This window comes from Cololabis saira, chromosome 3, assembly GCF_033807715.1.
Source record: "Cololabis saira isolate AMF1-May2022 chromosome 3, fColSai1.1, whole genome shotgun sequence".
In the NCBI taxonomy this organism is placed as follows: domain Eukaryota; kingdom Metazoa; phylum Chordata; class Actinopteri; order Beloniformes; family Belonidae; genus Cololabis; species Cololabis saira.
The window spans coordinates 18,027,430-18,041,397 of NC_084589.1; the positions used below are offsets into that span (position 1 = coordinate 18,027,430).

At 38.0% G+C, this 13,968-nt stretch overlaps 1 protein-coding gene across 9 annotated transcripts in view; it reads right to left on the bottom strand.

The window, feature by feature from the left end:
- The window catches only part of cobl (cordon-bleu WH2 repeat protein), a 45,695-nt gene that overhangs the window by 18,713 nt on the left and 13,014 nt on the right, over positions 1-13,968 (bottom strand). For 5 of the 9 annotated variants that reach the window (XM_061716399.1, XM_061716397.1, XM_061716398.1 and 2 more), the window contains 6 exons: positions 11,822-12,032; positions 10,319-10,547; positions 9,359-9,406; positions 8,191-8,279; positions 7,928-7,999; positions 3,864-4,046 (listed from right to left, as the gene is read on the bottom strand). In XM_061716399.1, the coding sequence (XP_061572383.1) occupies positions 3,864-4,046; positions 7,928-7,999; positions 8,191-8,279; positions 9,359-9,406; positions 10,319-10,547; positions 11,822-12,032 (832 nt within the window). The remainder of the gene's footprint in view (positions 1-3,863; positions 4,047-7,927; positions 8,000-8,190; positions 8,280-9,358; positions 9,407-10,318; positions 10,548-11,821; positions 12,033-13,968) is intronic. The other 4 variants (XM_061716400.1, XM_061716402.1, XM_061716404.1 and 1 more) reach the window with 4 other exon arrangements.

The following is a 13,968-nucleotide window of genomic DNA, read 5'->3' on the forward strand; positions in this document are numbered from 1 at the left end:
GTCAATCTACGCCCCTACCCTCACCTATGATCATGAAATTTGGGTAGTGACCGAAAGGACAAGATCGCGGATACAAGCGGCCGAGATGAGTTTCCTCCGCAGGTTGGCTGGACGCTCCCTTAGAGATAGGGTGAGGAGTTCGGTCACCCGGGAGGAGCTCGGAGTTGAGCCGCTGCTCCTTCACATTGAGAGGAGTCAGCTGAGGTGGCTTGGGCATCTGTACCGGATCCTCCTGGACGCCTCCCTAGGGAGGTGTTCCAGGCATGTCCCTCCTCCCTAGGGAGGTGTTCCAGGCATGTCCCTCCGGGAGGAGACCCCGGGGAAGACCCAGGACACGCTGGAGAGACTATGTCTCTCGGCTGGCCTGGGAACGTCTCGGACTTCCAGAGGAAGTGTCTAGGGTGAGGGAAGTCTGGGCATCTCTGTTGAGACTGCTGCCCCCGCGACCCGGTAACGGATAAGCGGTAGAAAATGGATGGATGGAAGAAGTTGAATTTCTTATTGGGAAACAATGTACTTGAACAGCATTATTTGATCTGTTAACTGCTGATGAAAATCTATTATTAACCACAAAGAAAAAAAGAAAAAGCAAATCTGTTTTACTTTCTACCCTTGAGGTAAAGCGAATGCAACCTGACATGAGGATGAAACTGGTTGAAGATGAAGTTGAGGAATCTAGAAAATTCTAACAAGAGTAAGTATTGTACCTTAATACTGCCTTTCAAATCTGAACAGCTCACTGAATGAAATATTTTCTGTTTTCTGTTCAAGCAAAGTCCTAGGTTGGGTTATGTCTGTATTTTTAAGTCTATGGTCACTTCCAGTATCTAAAATATGCTCTTGAGTAAGTAAAAAGTTCATATTTTTCCAAATATCCTCACTTGAAATTATGTTGATAAAGATAATTTCAGCAACTACCACTACAGACGACCATTAGCTTTAAACCCAGAAATTAGTCAGAGTAAACTTTTATGGAATTATTCATTACTGCATTCTAACGGTAACAGGTGAACTTGACGATAAGGGTGCACCCACTTCACTCTTATACAGGGTCAATGGGAAGTCTTGGAGCCTATCCCAGCTGTGACTAAGCAATTTGGAATCACCAGTTTCCCTGTCATACTTGTTTTTGAACCGTGGGAGTGCTACAGTGTTAACCCACAAGCACCCGTGCCGCCCAGTCTCTAACACCACAAAACAAAACAATTATGGTCCCATGGCAATGCTATATATGTGGAAAAACATTCACTTATCCTAACTTATCATTTGGAATAGAAGAAGTACCGGTAAATGCTCGTCATCGTGCCCAGAGCTCACAAGTGTTTACTCGAGTCACTAGTTTTGTCGTTTATGTTCATGTAAATATGGTCGTACTTTCATTGAAATTATGACCTTTATCATCTCTGTCCTTTCAAAGCTCAGTATTATAAGCACATTTGCAGTGTGAGAACAACCTCATTATTCACATAGTTTAAATTGTGATTTAAGTGTCCATCACCAGATATTTCATGTCCCAATTAATTAATCACCTAAACCTTTCAGGTTTGATGCATGAGCAACATGCAAGAAAAAAAATCTACAAAAAAATTTAAATGTAAAAACCCTGCTTATGGTTTCCTTTTTTTCTTCAGCTTAACCTGTGAAGAATCATTTGCTCATCCATTTGCAAGCAGTGGTACGTGTGCCAGTTTTATTTCCCAGTATACCTCACTGCCTCAAGCCAAAACAAGGCCGAATTTCAAATAAATGGGTAAGTACAACTTCTCAGTGTGATTTGACTTGATTTGACATGCACAATTGTTCAGCAGCTTTAAGTCATGCAGAGCTCTCTAATGCCAGTGGCCCTTAAAAACTATCTTGATCAGACTTGGCTGCTCTTGCACTCTTCCCTGTCATGAAACCAAATCTTTTCTAATAACAAACCTAAAAAAGAATGCAAGCCAAGCACACCACTAATCTTGGAATACTTCACACCATGACACTGGTTAACCAAAGATACAGATCATGAATAATTAAAATGTAACTTTGTCCTTTCATTCGTCAATCAGCTCCACTTTTTCCTGTTCTGCTATTATGGTGCAGGGATAAATATATTTGGCGAACACAGTCTCCTTTTGGCCGGAGGCTGAAATGCTGATAAGAGCAGCTGAACTCATCAAGAGCTTGTCTTCAGCCTGTCTGCTCTTCAACAACACCGGGAAACATGAGTTTAAACATGAGAGGTGGCCAGCACTGCAGTACGACCTTGCAATGTGGGGGTAAACACAAAATACACATGTGACTGTATGCACCGATAGGGCAACAGTTCAGAGAGGGCATCAGAGCAAGATGGTAAAGTCTTTTAATGGACATTTATTAGGCCCTCAGACAACCGCCCCCCAACTACTGCCCCCTTTAGCTACCTTTGTGAGTACCAAAGTTGTCTCAGTATCTGGTGTCATTAATCTTAGTCTGACAGGTGCATAACAATTTGTGTTTGCACAATGATAACGTGCAATATCAAAAAAATCATACCTATTACATTAAAGGAGCTTTAGGCAAGAATAAGAGAGACTCATTAGCGCCATGACGACCGTCGGGGTTACTGCAGCCAACAGCGAAACCGGCACGGGAGAACGGGGAGAACGCGCATGCAGCGTCATGTGACGTCACATCTGCGGGACAGCGCGGGAAATTCGGGACCGGAATTGCAGCGCATTTTGCAGCACACAGCCTGGTCAAGGCAACGGAGAGATACACTAGAGGGCTCATTCTTTTTGGTTTGGAACGCTTCATCTGACATTATTACTAGAAAACTTAAAACGTATACGCATTTTTTTCATAAATCCTGCTTCAAACTCCTTTAAGCTTCTTTTTTGAGTGTTAATGCGCCCCAAAAACCACCAGACATTCTTAATCAGATAATGAATCCACTGTGATGGCTGCAGGATACCGTGGTTTTAATCCTGATAAGTTAAGTTCAGTTTGAGTAACTTACCAGTTTCTAGAGCACAGACATGTTCTCAAAGATAAAATGTTTTGAGTTCATAATCCTTCTGACTTCTCAGACCTGTTTTTGCAACACTTTTGGTAACTACGATCATAATGTGATATTTTTCTAAATGTTTTCTACTTCCATACTCTCTTCACACTTGTTAATAAAGCTTATAAGGATAAAGCTATTTTCCATGTTATTATAATAATAATATAAAAAATTATATATAATATGTGTATGTATATATATATATATATATATATATATATATATATATATATATATATATATATATATATATATATATATATATATATATATACATATATATATATGCTTAATAACATTTCACAAGAGAACCCTCTGTGAAATAAACAAAGCTTATTATCAGAGGGAGGAATGACGTTGGTTGCTAAACAACATACCCCAGCCTACTGTCATAACACTATAATGAGACTGCAGGGAGTCGCCGCTCTTATTTAGAGGATATAGGCCTTTCTAACTTTGAGGCCAAAAAGACCTAGAGGAAAGACTGCATCAAGCAGCTTTCTCTTTACCTCCCCAGGTCGATGATGAGGCTTAGGGATTAAACATCTTACAGGATTTGGAGCTTTCCTATGATGCCACAACTCTGTTATGTAATACGTTAGGCCAAATTTAATGTTGTTTTTGGAATCTGAGTGCTCACGCAGTAAAGTCATCATACAAAAATCTTTTCATTTGTGAAAGTACTTCCATGTGAATCGAAGAGTGTTCATTTAAAATGTTTGATTCCAATGTATTAATATAAATAACGAGGTGTCCACGGAGGACATTCTTCAGTAAACATCAGTTCACTTATGTGTCTAAATGTGTCTGACAGACACAGTTGGACGTTTTCTCCACCCACCTGATTCCTCTCAAAGCTTGCAGGTCTCATGCTGGGTGTTGGGACACCAGGTGGTGCCGGGGCCCTCCGCTTCTTGGCCTCAGCCTTGGGGGATATCCTGTGAATATCAATGACGGACTGAGACTGCCCTATGGTGGTGGGCCGATGCTCCACGCAGGAGAACCCTGACACTGTGGATAGACCCTGTAGATAATACAGTTAAATACATAGGCTGAAATTAGGACACATGTTTACATCTATGTAACATTTTACACGCTTTAAATTGAATAATCATCAGATTGTATGATTACTGTGCCGTATGCACATACACCCTTAAGTAAGAAAAGATTGTAATGGTGTCAAAAAAAAAGTGGTAAAACAGTCATTCTTACATTATTTACTTTTATTTTTACTTTTTAACTACAGACGGTATCCAAGATATTTCATGTATGTTTCTCCTCTGTATACATATATCAATTTTTAATATTTAGGTCTGCAATAGATTCCAAGTAAAGTGAAAGAAAGAAAGAAAGAAAGAAAGAAAGAAAGAAAGAAAGAAAGAAAGAAAGAAAGAAAGAAAGAAAGAAAGAAAGAAAGAAAGAAAGAAAGAAAGAAAGAAAGAAAGAAAGAAAGAAAGAAAGAAAGAAAGAAAGAAAGAAAGAAAGAAAGGATCAAACAGTTGATGTCAGCAGGTGACGGTAATATTGATTTGCTACACAGGCAAAATCTCAGTTGCACAAGAAAATGCACAAGAGAAACATCTAATCATTACAAATAAACTCTCCATTAATTTCTCCTTCTAGAGTGCATAATATAATCAAATGATAAGGAATCACTGGAAAACAGAATCATGCACACAATCTACCTGTGATCGCAAATCTATTAATAGGTTGCATCTTATCAATTGTTGAATTAAGATGATATTAGGATTAAAAGAAAATCCATATTTGATAAAAAAAAAGGTTCTTTTTTTTTTATATCTCACACCTGAGGCATGCCGCAAAGTGTTTTTTGGAACTGATGGACTCTTTGAAGTTTGATCTTTATTGATATCCCTTTCAAAACTGCGACAATATCATCAATCGGGCAGGAACAGACCGATAACTCCTCCTAAACCCTTCTGTCAAAATCCATTTTGGGGCGTGATGCTGCTGGGAATTTAAGTGCATGCTTGGCACCACTTTTTACCCAAAGTTATTGCTCGATATTGATGCTTACATCATTATTATTATTGGTCTTGTTGTAGATGGTCTTTAAGTTAATAGACCTTGAGATATAACACACTACACTAAGGTCATAGTTGAACCTTTTTATGGAATACTCATACGAATTTGTGAGTACATTCAGTTCAAATGAACAGCTTATTGTGACACATAGGTAGGACAATGGGACAGACAGGTGAGTGTTTTGTCCTTTTCTATTCTTTTGTACAATTAATACCAAAGTGGTACCACATTACCAGGACGTATTTGTTCTACTAAAACGAAAAATGATTTATAGTATAATGGTAGATTAAAAAAAAAAAAAAAAAAAGGTAATTTCTGTAAAATATATTGGCTTCAGGATCAGCAGTTTCCTAAATTTGACCATGTCAGTTTCCAATACCACACATACTGAAACTGACCCACACAGTAGTTTAGCTCTTAGTGAACAATTACAGATAAGAGGCTGTGCTTTTAGTGCTAATGTAGACAAGGTAACGTGATCTGATGCCTTCAGGCTGATCAAATATGTGAGTGCAATTTTGTGTGCACGAATGTGTGTGTGTGCAAAAAAAACAATCACATAAGAGAAAAAAAAGCCCAGATGCATTAAAGCCCACTGGAAACAGCCATATGGTTAAGAGACAGAAATGGGAATAAATCAGACTTACGTTTCAGTGTTTTTAATATATTATAAATGTTCACATGAAACAAAATGCCTTATGCTCTGCTCTGTCTTTTGGTCATGCCCCTGTTTCACTTCAATTTTTCTCTTCAAACTCCAAATGAATATTTGAAGCAAGAAACATGTTTTATCAGAAGCATTATGGCAATAAAAAGAGCTAGAGAATGGCAATGGACACCCTGCTCAAGAAATCAGAGACAACAAAGAGACAGAAGGGTGGAGTCGCCCCAAAGCACTGAGCTCAATGGACCAGACAAGTAAACTAGAGGGAGCCAAGCATCTTTTTTCTTTTTTTCGTACAAGCTAATGCAATCAAATGCCATCTTGATTAAGTTACGGCTTTAATAGGAAGAGCGCTACTTAATGCTACTAAATGTGAGTCTGCTTTACATTGGAGAGCTTGACATCAATTCTATCTTGAGGGGCAAAATCTTTGACAATAACTTGCTGAAATGTTTATATTGGAGGCAGAGTTGACATTATATTTTAGATAAATGCTACTTAATCCACTCTACCAAAGCCATCAAAGTCCCATAAGGCTCAGGTCTAAATGCCCTTATAAAAAAAGAGAACTGAAGAGTAAAGACAGTTCTCATGCTGATTGGGATTGATTGAAAGTCCCAGCTATATAAGACTATTTCTGTGAGAGTTTTTAGTATTTAGTACTTCTATTCAAAAAGGAAAAATAATGATGGGATGGACTCTAAGTACTAAAAGCAGTACTGGTTACTTTGCGTGGGACACACGAGATCCCAGAGTCTGCTGAATAACCCACAGGAGAGCTGGTGCCCTCTAGAGGACACTGGGTCAACAACTAACAGTGCACATACACCACATTATAGATGCAATCTAATGCATTTTGTTTCAAATCAAACTTAGGAGTATTTTAAGAGGAAAATATCAATTTCAAGCAATTGTAAGGGAATATTTCTTTCTGTTTATATCACTATCTCACTATCACAGTCTCCTGTCCCTAATAATGGCAAAACTCAACTGTAAGATTGAACAAAAGTGGAAATAATGGCAGTGGGGACTAATAGACCCAAGAAAGAAATTATGGAAGGAGCAACAAGAGAAAGACTTTGTGTCATACATGCAATTTTACTTCCATGTCTGTAGGACTATAATTGGAAGAAAAAGCTCCTTTTTATTGTACTAATGCTGCTAGAAATAACTGCCGCCCCCTAGAGGACATAAGCAAACACTACAACAACTAACTGCCTTTATAGTATTTTCACAAGGTACAGTTAGACTGCTATTGTTCAGGAATAATAAATGAATTCTCTGGGGAGGATCTTGAACTACACACAACCCGCAAATGTATTTTAGAAGTTTGTTTTTTTTTACAAATTATAATACATGTACTGTACTTAATTTTGAAATTAAATTAGCCTTTGTAATTTCCCAATTACATTTTCTCCTGACATTTAATTGAGGAGCAGAAAATACTTGCGTAAAGTGACAGATGAGTAATACTTTAAGTAATTCTTTAAGATTTCTCAAATAAAATATTTAGCAGAATTTAGTAATTCTTAACTTTTTGAGAATTTAAACTGCAGCATATATCCGTCACCTGCCATGGTCATGATGATTAAATTCATTCACTGTTTAGTTTTTGCAATTAACTCAAAACGTTTTTTTAACCATTCATCTGTCATCAAAACTGTCCCAGAGGTCGGCTGGAGCCTCTCCCAGCTGTCCTCGGGTACGAGGGGGAACATCCTGGACACACTGCTAGCCCATGGCAAGGCTCTCTTTAAATCGACACTTTTTAGTATGTCTTTTTTAAAGGAATATTTCTTCTTTTTTTTGTTTATATAAAAAAGTAATTTTTTTATGTATCTTTTAATTTCTTAATTTTTTTTCTGTGTTTCATTTTATTCTTGCCATTCACTAATGCAAAGCCCTGTTAAGCACTTTGAACATGCTGGTTGCTGTAAAGGGCAATACAAATAAATATTAATTGATTTATTGAGACCAAATGTAATTTACATTATCGTTAACAATGCCACAAAATATTCTGCAAAAACTAGTGTCTGGAATTTGTTTTATTTGTCTGTTGCTACTGGCCTGTGTCTTGTTATTCCATGCAGCCACAGTAAACAACATGATGGCTTCACCTCAAGTTCTAATGAAATAGTGAAAATGAAAATAATTGTTCACTTTTGCATGCTATATGATACATTAGTAATACTTACATTGGATTGATTTTCTGTATTTTGGATTATTTTATCATCACAGTCATCCATCTCCAGAGATGATGTCTCTGTCTGCAAACGGAAGGCACAACTAACATGCAGCTCTCAACTGTCCAGCCATGCATTTAGTCTGCTTCAACTACCAGTTAGAAAAACGTTTATAGCAAGCACTGCTCAATGTTAGATTGCAATCTATCCCACAATCTCTTAAACATCACAATCATAGACGTCAACACTGGAACACTGGTTATCTGGACACTTACCTTGGATTTCCTTTTGCTGAATTGGAAGATACCCAGAATACCTTTCTTTTCTGGCCTTCCCAAACTGGTGGTACTGTAACTAATAGAATCTAGGAAATATAAAGGAAAAGAGGAGGGAAATTCAGTGGGCCACATTAAAAGTTGGAAGAGTGTAATTTTAAGGAAAAATGATGGAGTTTAACCAAACCTAAGTCTATTATTAGATAGTAAGGACTGTAAACCTTTGTTAGGGATTAACAGGACATAAATGAAAACTTTTTAAAGTTAAAAATGGTCATAATTCTTAGTCCAGAGAACACTCTACCTGCGTCACTATCTATTACTATTTTAAGACACTGACAGAACTCAAAAATGTTATCACAGTAATCTAAATTAATCTGTGTATATAATGTCGAAAAGGACTATTTGAACAACAATGTTTATTAATTTGCTATACTATATTGTCATGAGTTTGAACGAGTTGATTACCTAGTCTACTGTCAACAGACGCAAAAGGGGGAGTGATGATCTGCTTTCACAGAGCTGGATTGGTACTTTTATTTTCATGGTAAAGAGAAAAGTGTTACAAGTGTGCGAAGACTTAATACAACTAAGACTCAAACGGATGGAGATTCCACAAATGACACCCTGATACTAAATTAGCTTGGTTTGCCTGTAGGGTCCCAATCCATACTATCACTTACGTGTAATGAGATTTTTGAGTCATGTCAGTAATTACTTTACTGTAAATCCAATGCAATCGTATTTTGGTAGCTTGTTTTATTGAAAATGTTTTGTTAAAGGAATAAATTGCTCAGCATTCCTCAACAGAGGGTGCTGTAGCCTTTTGAGCAACTAAAACTGGCCCAACAAGACTATGGTTAAAATGAAACGGAAGGGAAAATAAATAATAATTTCAAAGCCATTCGGCTTCTCAAGAGACAAGGTGAAACCAAGCAAGTTAATAAATTGTTCATAAAAGATAGACATTCATGAAGTTCACTCAAGTGTTAAAACTATATTTACACCAAAGTGACAAAGTCTCTCTTTGAACAGGGGTGTCTTGCAAGGAAACATGTGAGCCCAATGTAGAAGCAGGACAGGGTTAATGAGCAAATAGCAGCAGCTCTAGTTAATCAACCACATGGAGTTAGTACCAACAGCACTAACAGACTAGACTTTAGACTACTACCTGGGTAGTTAAGGGCAGGGGCAGAAGCCATTTTAGGCTGGAAAACTGAAAAACATGAGAAGATTTCAAAACACATTAAGTCTTTAAGGTAAAACTGACCTCCATCACAATCAACTATCCATCCGTCATATCTGATCTGTGGTGACACCACAAAACCATCAGACTGTCATTACTTACAAACTAAACATTTTGATTACTCATGACCCAAATGAGGTAATTTGCAGAATGTACTTCTTCAAAAACATACAACAAGTGTAGATGCTTTTGATGGAACCTGGCTAAAAACCAAGCCATTACATAATAGTATTTGGCCATAAAATTGACATTGTGTTGAAAATATTTACGCTTGTGCCTTTCAGGGCTATAAAAGGGCGTATCTTAGATCTCGCCGCATGATGACAGCAGGGTTTATAAATATCACTGGGTGTGCACTGTTACCGTGGTAACGGACCAATATTTCATAGATCATAATTCTACTAAAAGTCACATAATGGCTGACACATCCTAATCATGGTACCTCAATACCTTTAGCTGTACAGAAAAAGGTCAGAATGTTCTTTTGATAATGGGGCTATACTAAATTCATAAAAACAGAGTGCAAGGGTGATTATAATTGCACCTGACAGGAGTGATATACATGTACTGTCTCTACACAGAGGTGCACCACACAGTATGAAGAAACTTGTTATGTCCGGTTGTTATTCTACTGTAATCCTCAAAATATCAGAAAACTCTTATTTAACATGCTTTAACTCAATATGTATTTACTTATTTATTAGTTGTATTGTAGATGCTATTTGGTGAATAAAATCTAAAATCGTTTTATTCAAATTAAGGAAAATGTCTTTCTACAGATGGCTCTTCAGTTTCACTATAGCCATTGCAGATATACATTTCAGCCCCATCCCTTACTGAAATACTAAATTACATAGACAGGATTATGTGATTAAGGTTTACCTAGACTCTGATCATGCACGTAGAGCTCCTTGACCCCCAGCTCTGTCAGAGATTTGTCCAGTGGCAACTCGTGACGACTGACGCTGTCCTTCAAGACCAGGACGTGTGCAGGGTCTAATTCACACTTGTCACAGATGACTGGTATCAGAACCTGTAGTGCAACCAGTGGATTGACCCGTAGCACAGCCTTCTGGCTGCCGTGGTAGTTCACCATCAAACGCACCGTTTTCTGATACAGAGAGGAGAACGTGGGAGACAGATAGGCGTTAGATACAGCACTTGCATCATATAAAGGTCTGTTTTGTTTTGTTTTTTCCAAAAAAGAGAAGAGTCTTGGTCACTGGACAACTCATAATCATGCAGTTTCACATCATGAATTTTCCACAGAGTAGGAGTGAACAACACTGCACAAAAATACTTCTATGGCCTGAAAAAAGTGATTATTTTGATGGACTAAGAAAAAAAAAGGCAGGGAGTTATGAGGGTTCCCAGGTTAACCTCCTTCATTACCTACCAGTTAATATCCTGCTTCTGCAAAACATGGAAGCTGCTTTCAAGAAACACAGTGACGACTACACATTAAAAACCACAAAATGATGATTCTATTAAATGACTACCGGTACCTTCTTCAAAGAGTTTAGAAAAAGATTAGCATTACAGTTTTTATCAAGGTTGTCATATGCTGCTGGGTTGTCATACTGCCTTGCATACTCTGTTTCAGCTGGCTGCATCTAGTAAAGGTGTAACTGAGTGCATAATACACAACAATTTGTTTGTAATTGTTGAAACTGCTGCTCCAATTAGAGAGGAGACAAAACAGAGTAGAGAAAGACTGACAGCAGTAACTGAAACAATGGTGGCTCTGGCCTGTGGCCAGATGAGGTCAAAGGAGGAGAGAGAGCGGCCAGTGAGCCCTCAGAAGAGCAGAGAAATAATGCATGGTAACTAAAGGTAAGGGACTCATCAAATATTCAAACTGTGATCGGAGAGAGAAGGAGAAGCAGAGGGAAAGGAACAAAAGAAACATGAAGAGTAGAAACAAGAAATTTAGATAGGAGAGTGAGCTGAGAAAACAAATCAGTCAACAAGACAGACATTTAAGGGATATGAAGAGAAAAGGCACACGTGTAAAAAAGTGTTTCCAAACTGACTTTAGTAAGCAGGCCAGTGTAATATCAGCCAGCTTCCTACCTTAGTCTGTGCCCTTAAAGGTTTCACTGGCCTTGCCTTCTGCCAGTGGTCAAAGGTAAAAAGTAGACACGGGGGAGACATATTACATACTGTACAGCCCCAAGGTAACAGGGTGTATTCATGCACACTGCAAACCTTTATTTTAACATGGACAAAGTCTCTCTCTTGCATTTTGGCCCTTGTGTTGAACTTTACAACATTTGGAATACTTTGGGGTGTCCTATTGACATTTTAATACTCAGTTACAACTTTGGATTTCTTAAAACCTAATTAAAATGTTTGTGCACACAACAAAACACCACTACAACTCACCTCTGGCACTTTGGGTGCTGATTTGCGCGTGAATTTGTCCTCGGACACCTTCTCTTTGAGGAAGACACAGGCCACATTCAGGGAGCCAAGAAGTGCATTGGGCTTGAACCCCAAGGATTCTCCCTCAGGCGACTGAAGCTCCAGGGTGTGCAGCGCTGGGTTGAGGTGGTAGCGACTACAGAGCTCAACCAGCAGGTCCATCAGAGCTTTACTGGTAGATGGGGGGAACACAGACAAGTGAAAGTGTGTGTGTGTTTGTGTGTGTGTGTGTGTGTGTATGTGTGCAAGGAAGAACCACAGAAGAAGAACGGGAAAGAAAGGAAGAAAAGACGGAAGGTAGTGTTACAACGCTTGCGTAATGTTAACCCTGCTAAAGAGAAGAGAACAAAACAAACACAAAGTCTGACATACTTTAGATGTGTAGACGTGATATTTATTTTATTTTGTTCACATTTCTTTAAGACACCGCTAACTGACAGTTACTCTTTACTTTCTATATGATCATCATCATTTGATGAAAAGGTATTGATATGTGAAGCGGGACTAAAATATAAAAATTTTCAGTTTGCTTCATGTCCATCATATTTATGAGTATTTTGTAGATTTATTCCAAACAAGACACTATCTGATACGATTTCTAGCTGGAAAGCTTAACCTGTAATAGAAGCTCACTTTTATCTGAGCAACCATCTCTATTAAATTATAGTTTAAAAAGTAGATTATTAAAAAACAATGTATAAAGCAAATATATAAATATGGCGTAATACATTATGCACCTCTACAAGAGCTTTACATGGTTCAATTTCTATGATAGTGCAATAATAAAAGCTTTAAGCTGAATCTTGGAGAACAAGATAAAAAAGCAGAACTTCAAGCTTCAAGAAGATTGTTGTTTTTTTTTTTTTAAATCACTTAAAGTTAAAAATGTTGAGGAGCTTGAGACTACAAAAAACTATTTTTAATACTTTTTTTGGTTTCTGACAAATGGATATGTATTTAAAAATGACTTTGCTTAACTTTGTTAGGCTCACTTGTTCTACTCTATGCATTCATTCACTGACAGAAACAAAAAGTCTGAATTTGCCTTCGCTCACATGATTGGCAAATTAATATGATTCTGGTTGAAATAAAATTGCAATTAAAGAACATAACACCTCTTTCCATGGCTGCCACGACCACATTTTAACAGTTTCAAATTTGATCACAAAATATTTTTGACAGTTTTTTACATTTATTATGAAAAGGCTGCCCTCAATTCATGTTTCAAAATCCCACATCGTCACAGTTAATATATTTATTTAGCTTGAGTCGTTCAGATTCCAATACCAGCATCATAAGTTCTCGTTTTTCTGCTGAAGACAACCAATTTGTGAAACTGTACAAAAGTGTATGGTGATGAGCAACTGGCTGGAGCGCAGATACAACCCACAGAAACTCATTTAAACAGAGTCCATGACGTCACCACTTATCACTCGTGCCACAAAGCAAAGGGAGACCCCTTCTTGTGTTAGCCTGTGCCATAGCCATAAACGCCTCCACAATCCGGTGAGCCTCTGCTTAGACAGGGCTTTATGACTGACAGGATTAGCAAAACAGATAAACAGCTGATCACGCAGTCGCACGCTGTGACAGAGTAGCCTCTGTCCGACTATATTATGCTGTTCAGCGATATGATCATTGTAATTATCAGTATGCTGTGCTGGTTATTGACATTTGGGATCCGTGTCACAGAAGGTGCACATTCTGCACCTTTTCTCAAGTTGTAATTGGGAAGCTGCCTTGATTGTACGGTTGATTGAGTTGATGGAGAGCATCTGTGTTGGATTACTAGAACGCTCTGATTTGCTGATTACTTGTCCAGGGGTGGCGTCAGTAGAATATACAAGGAGAAAATGGTTCAGTAGTGAAAGACTGCCGTGGGGAGTGGCTGACTCAGTACTGATCAATTTAAGTTATGTGGAGACTTCTTGTTAGAGGTGTTTTTGTCTTAATATGTTTTCACTTTGTTATCCAGGGCTGGAACACATTCAAAATGTTTTCTTTTCATCTGAGTTCTGCTGAGTTTGGGCACAGATTGAGCATGGAGTCATCTGGCACAAGTTGAGCACGTGAGGAATAAAGTTACCCTGTTAGCAGAGGACAGAGCA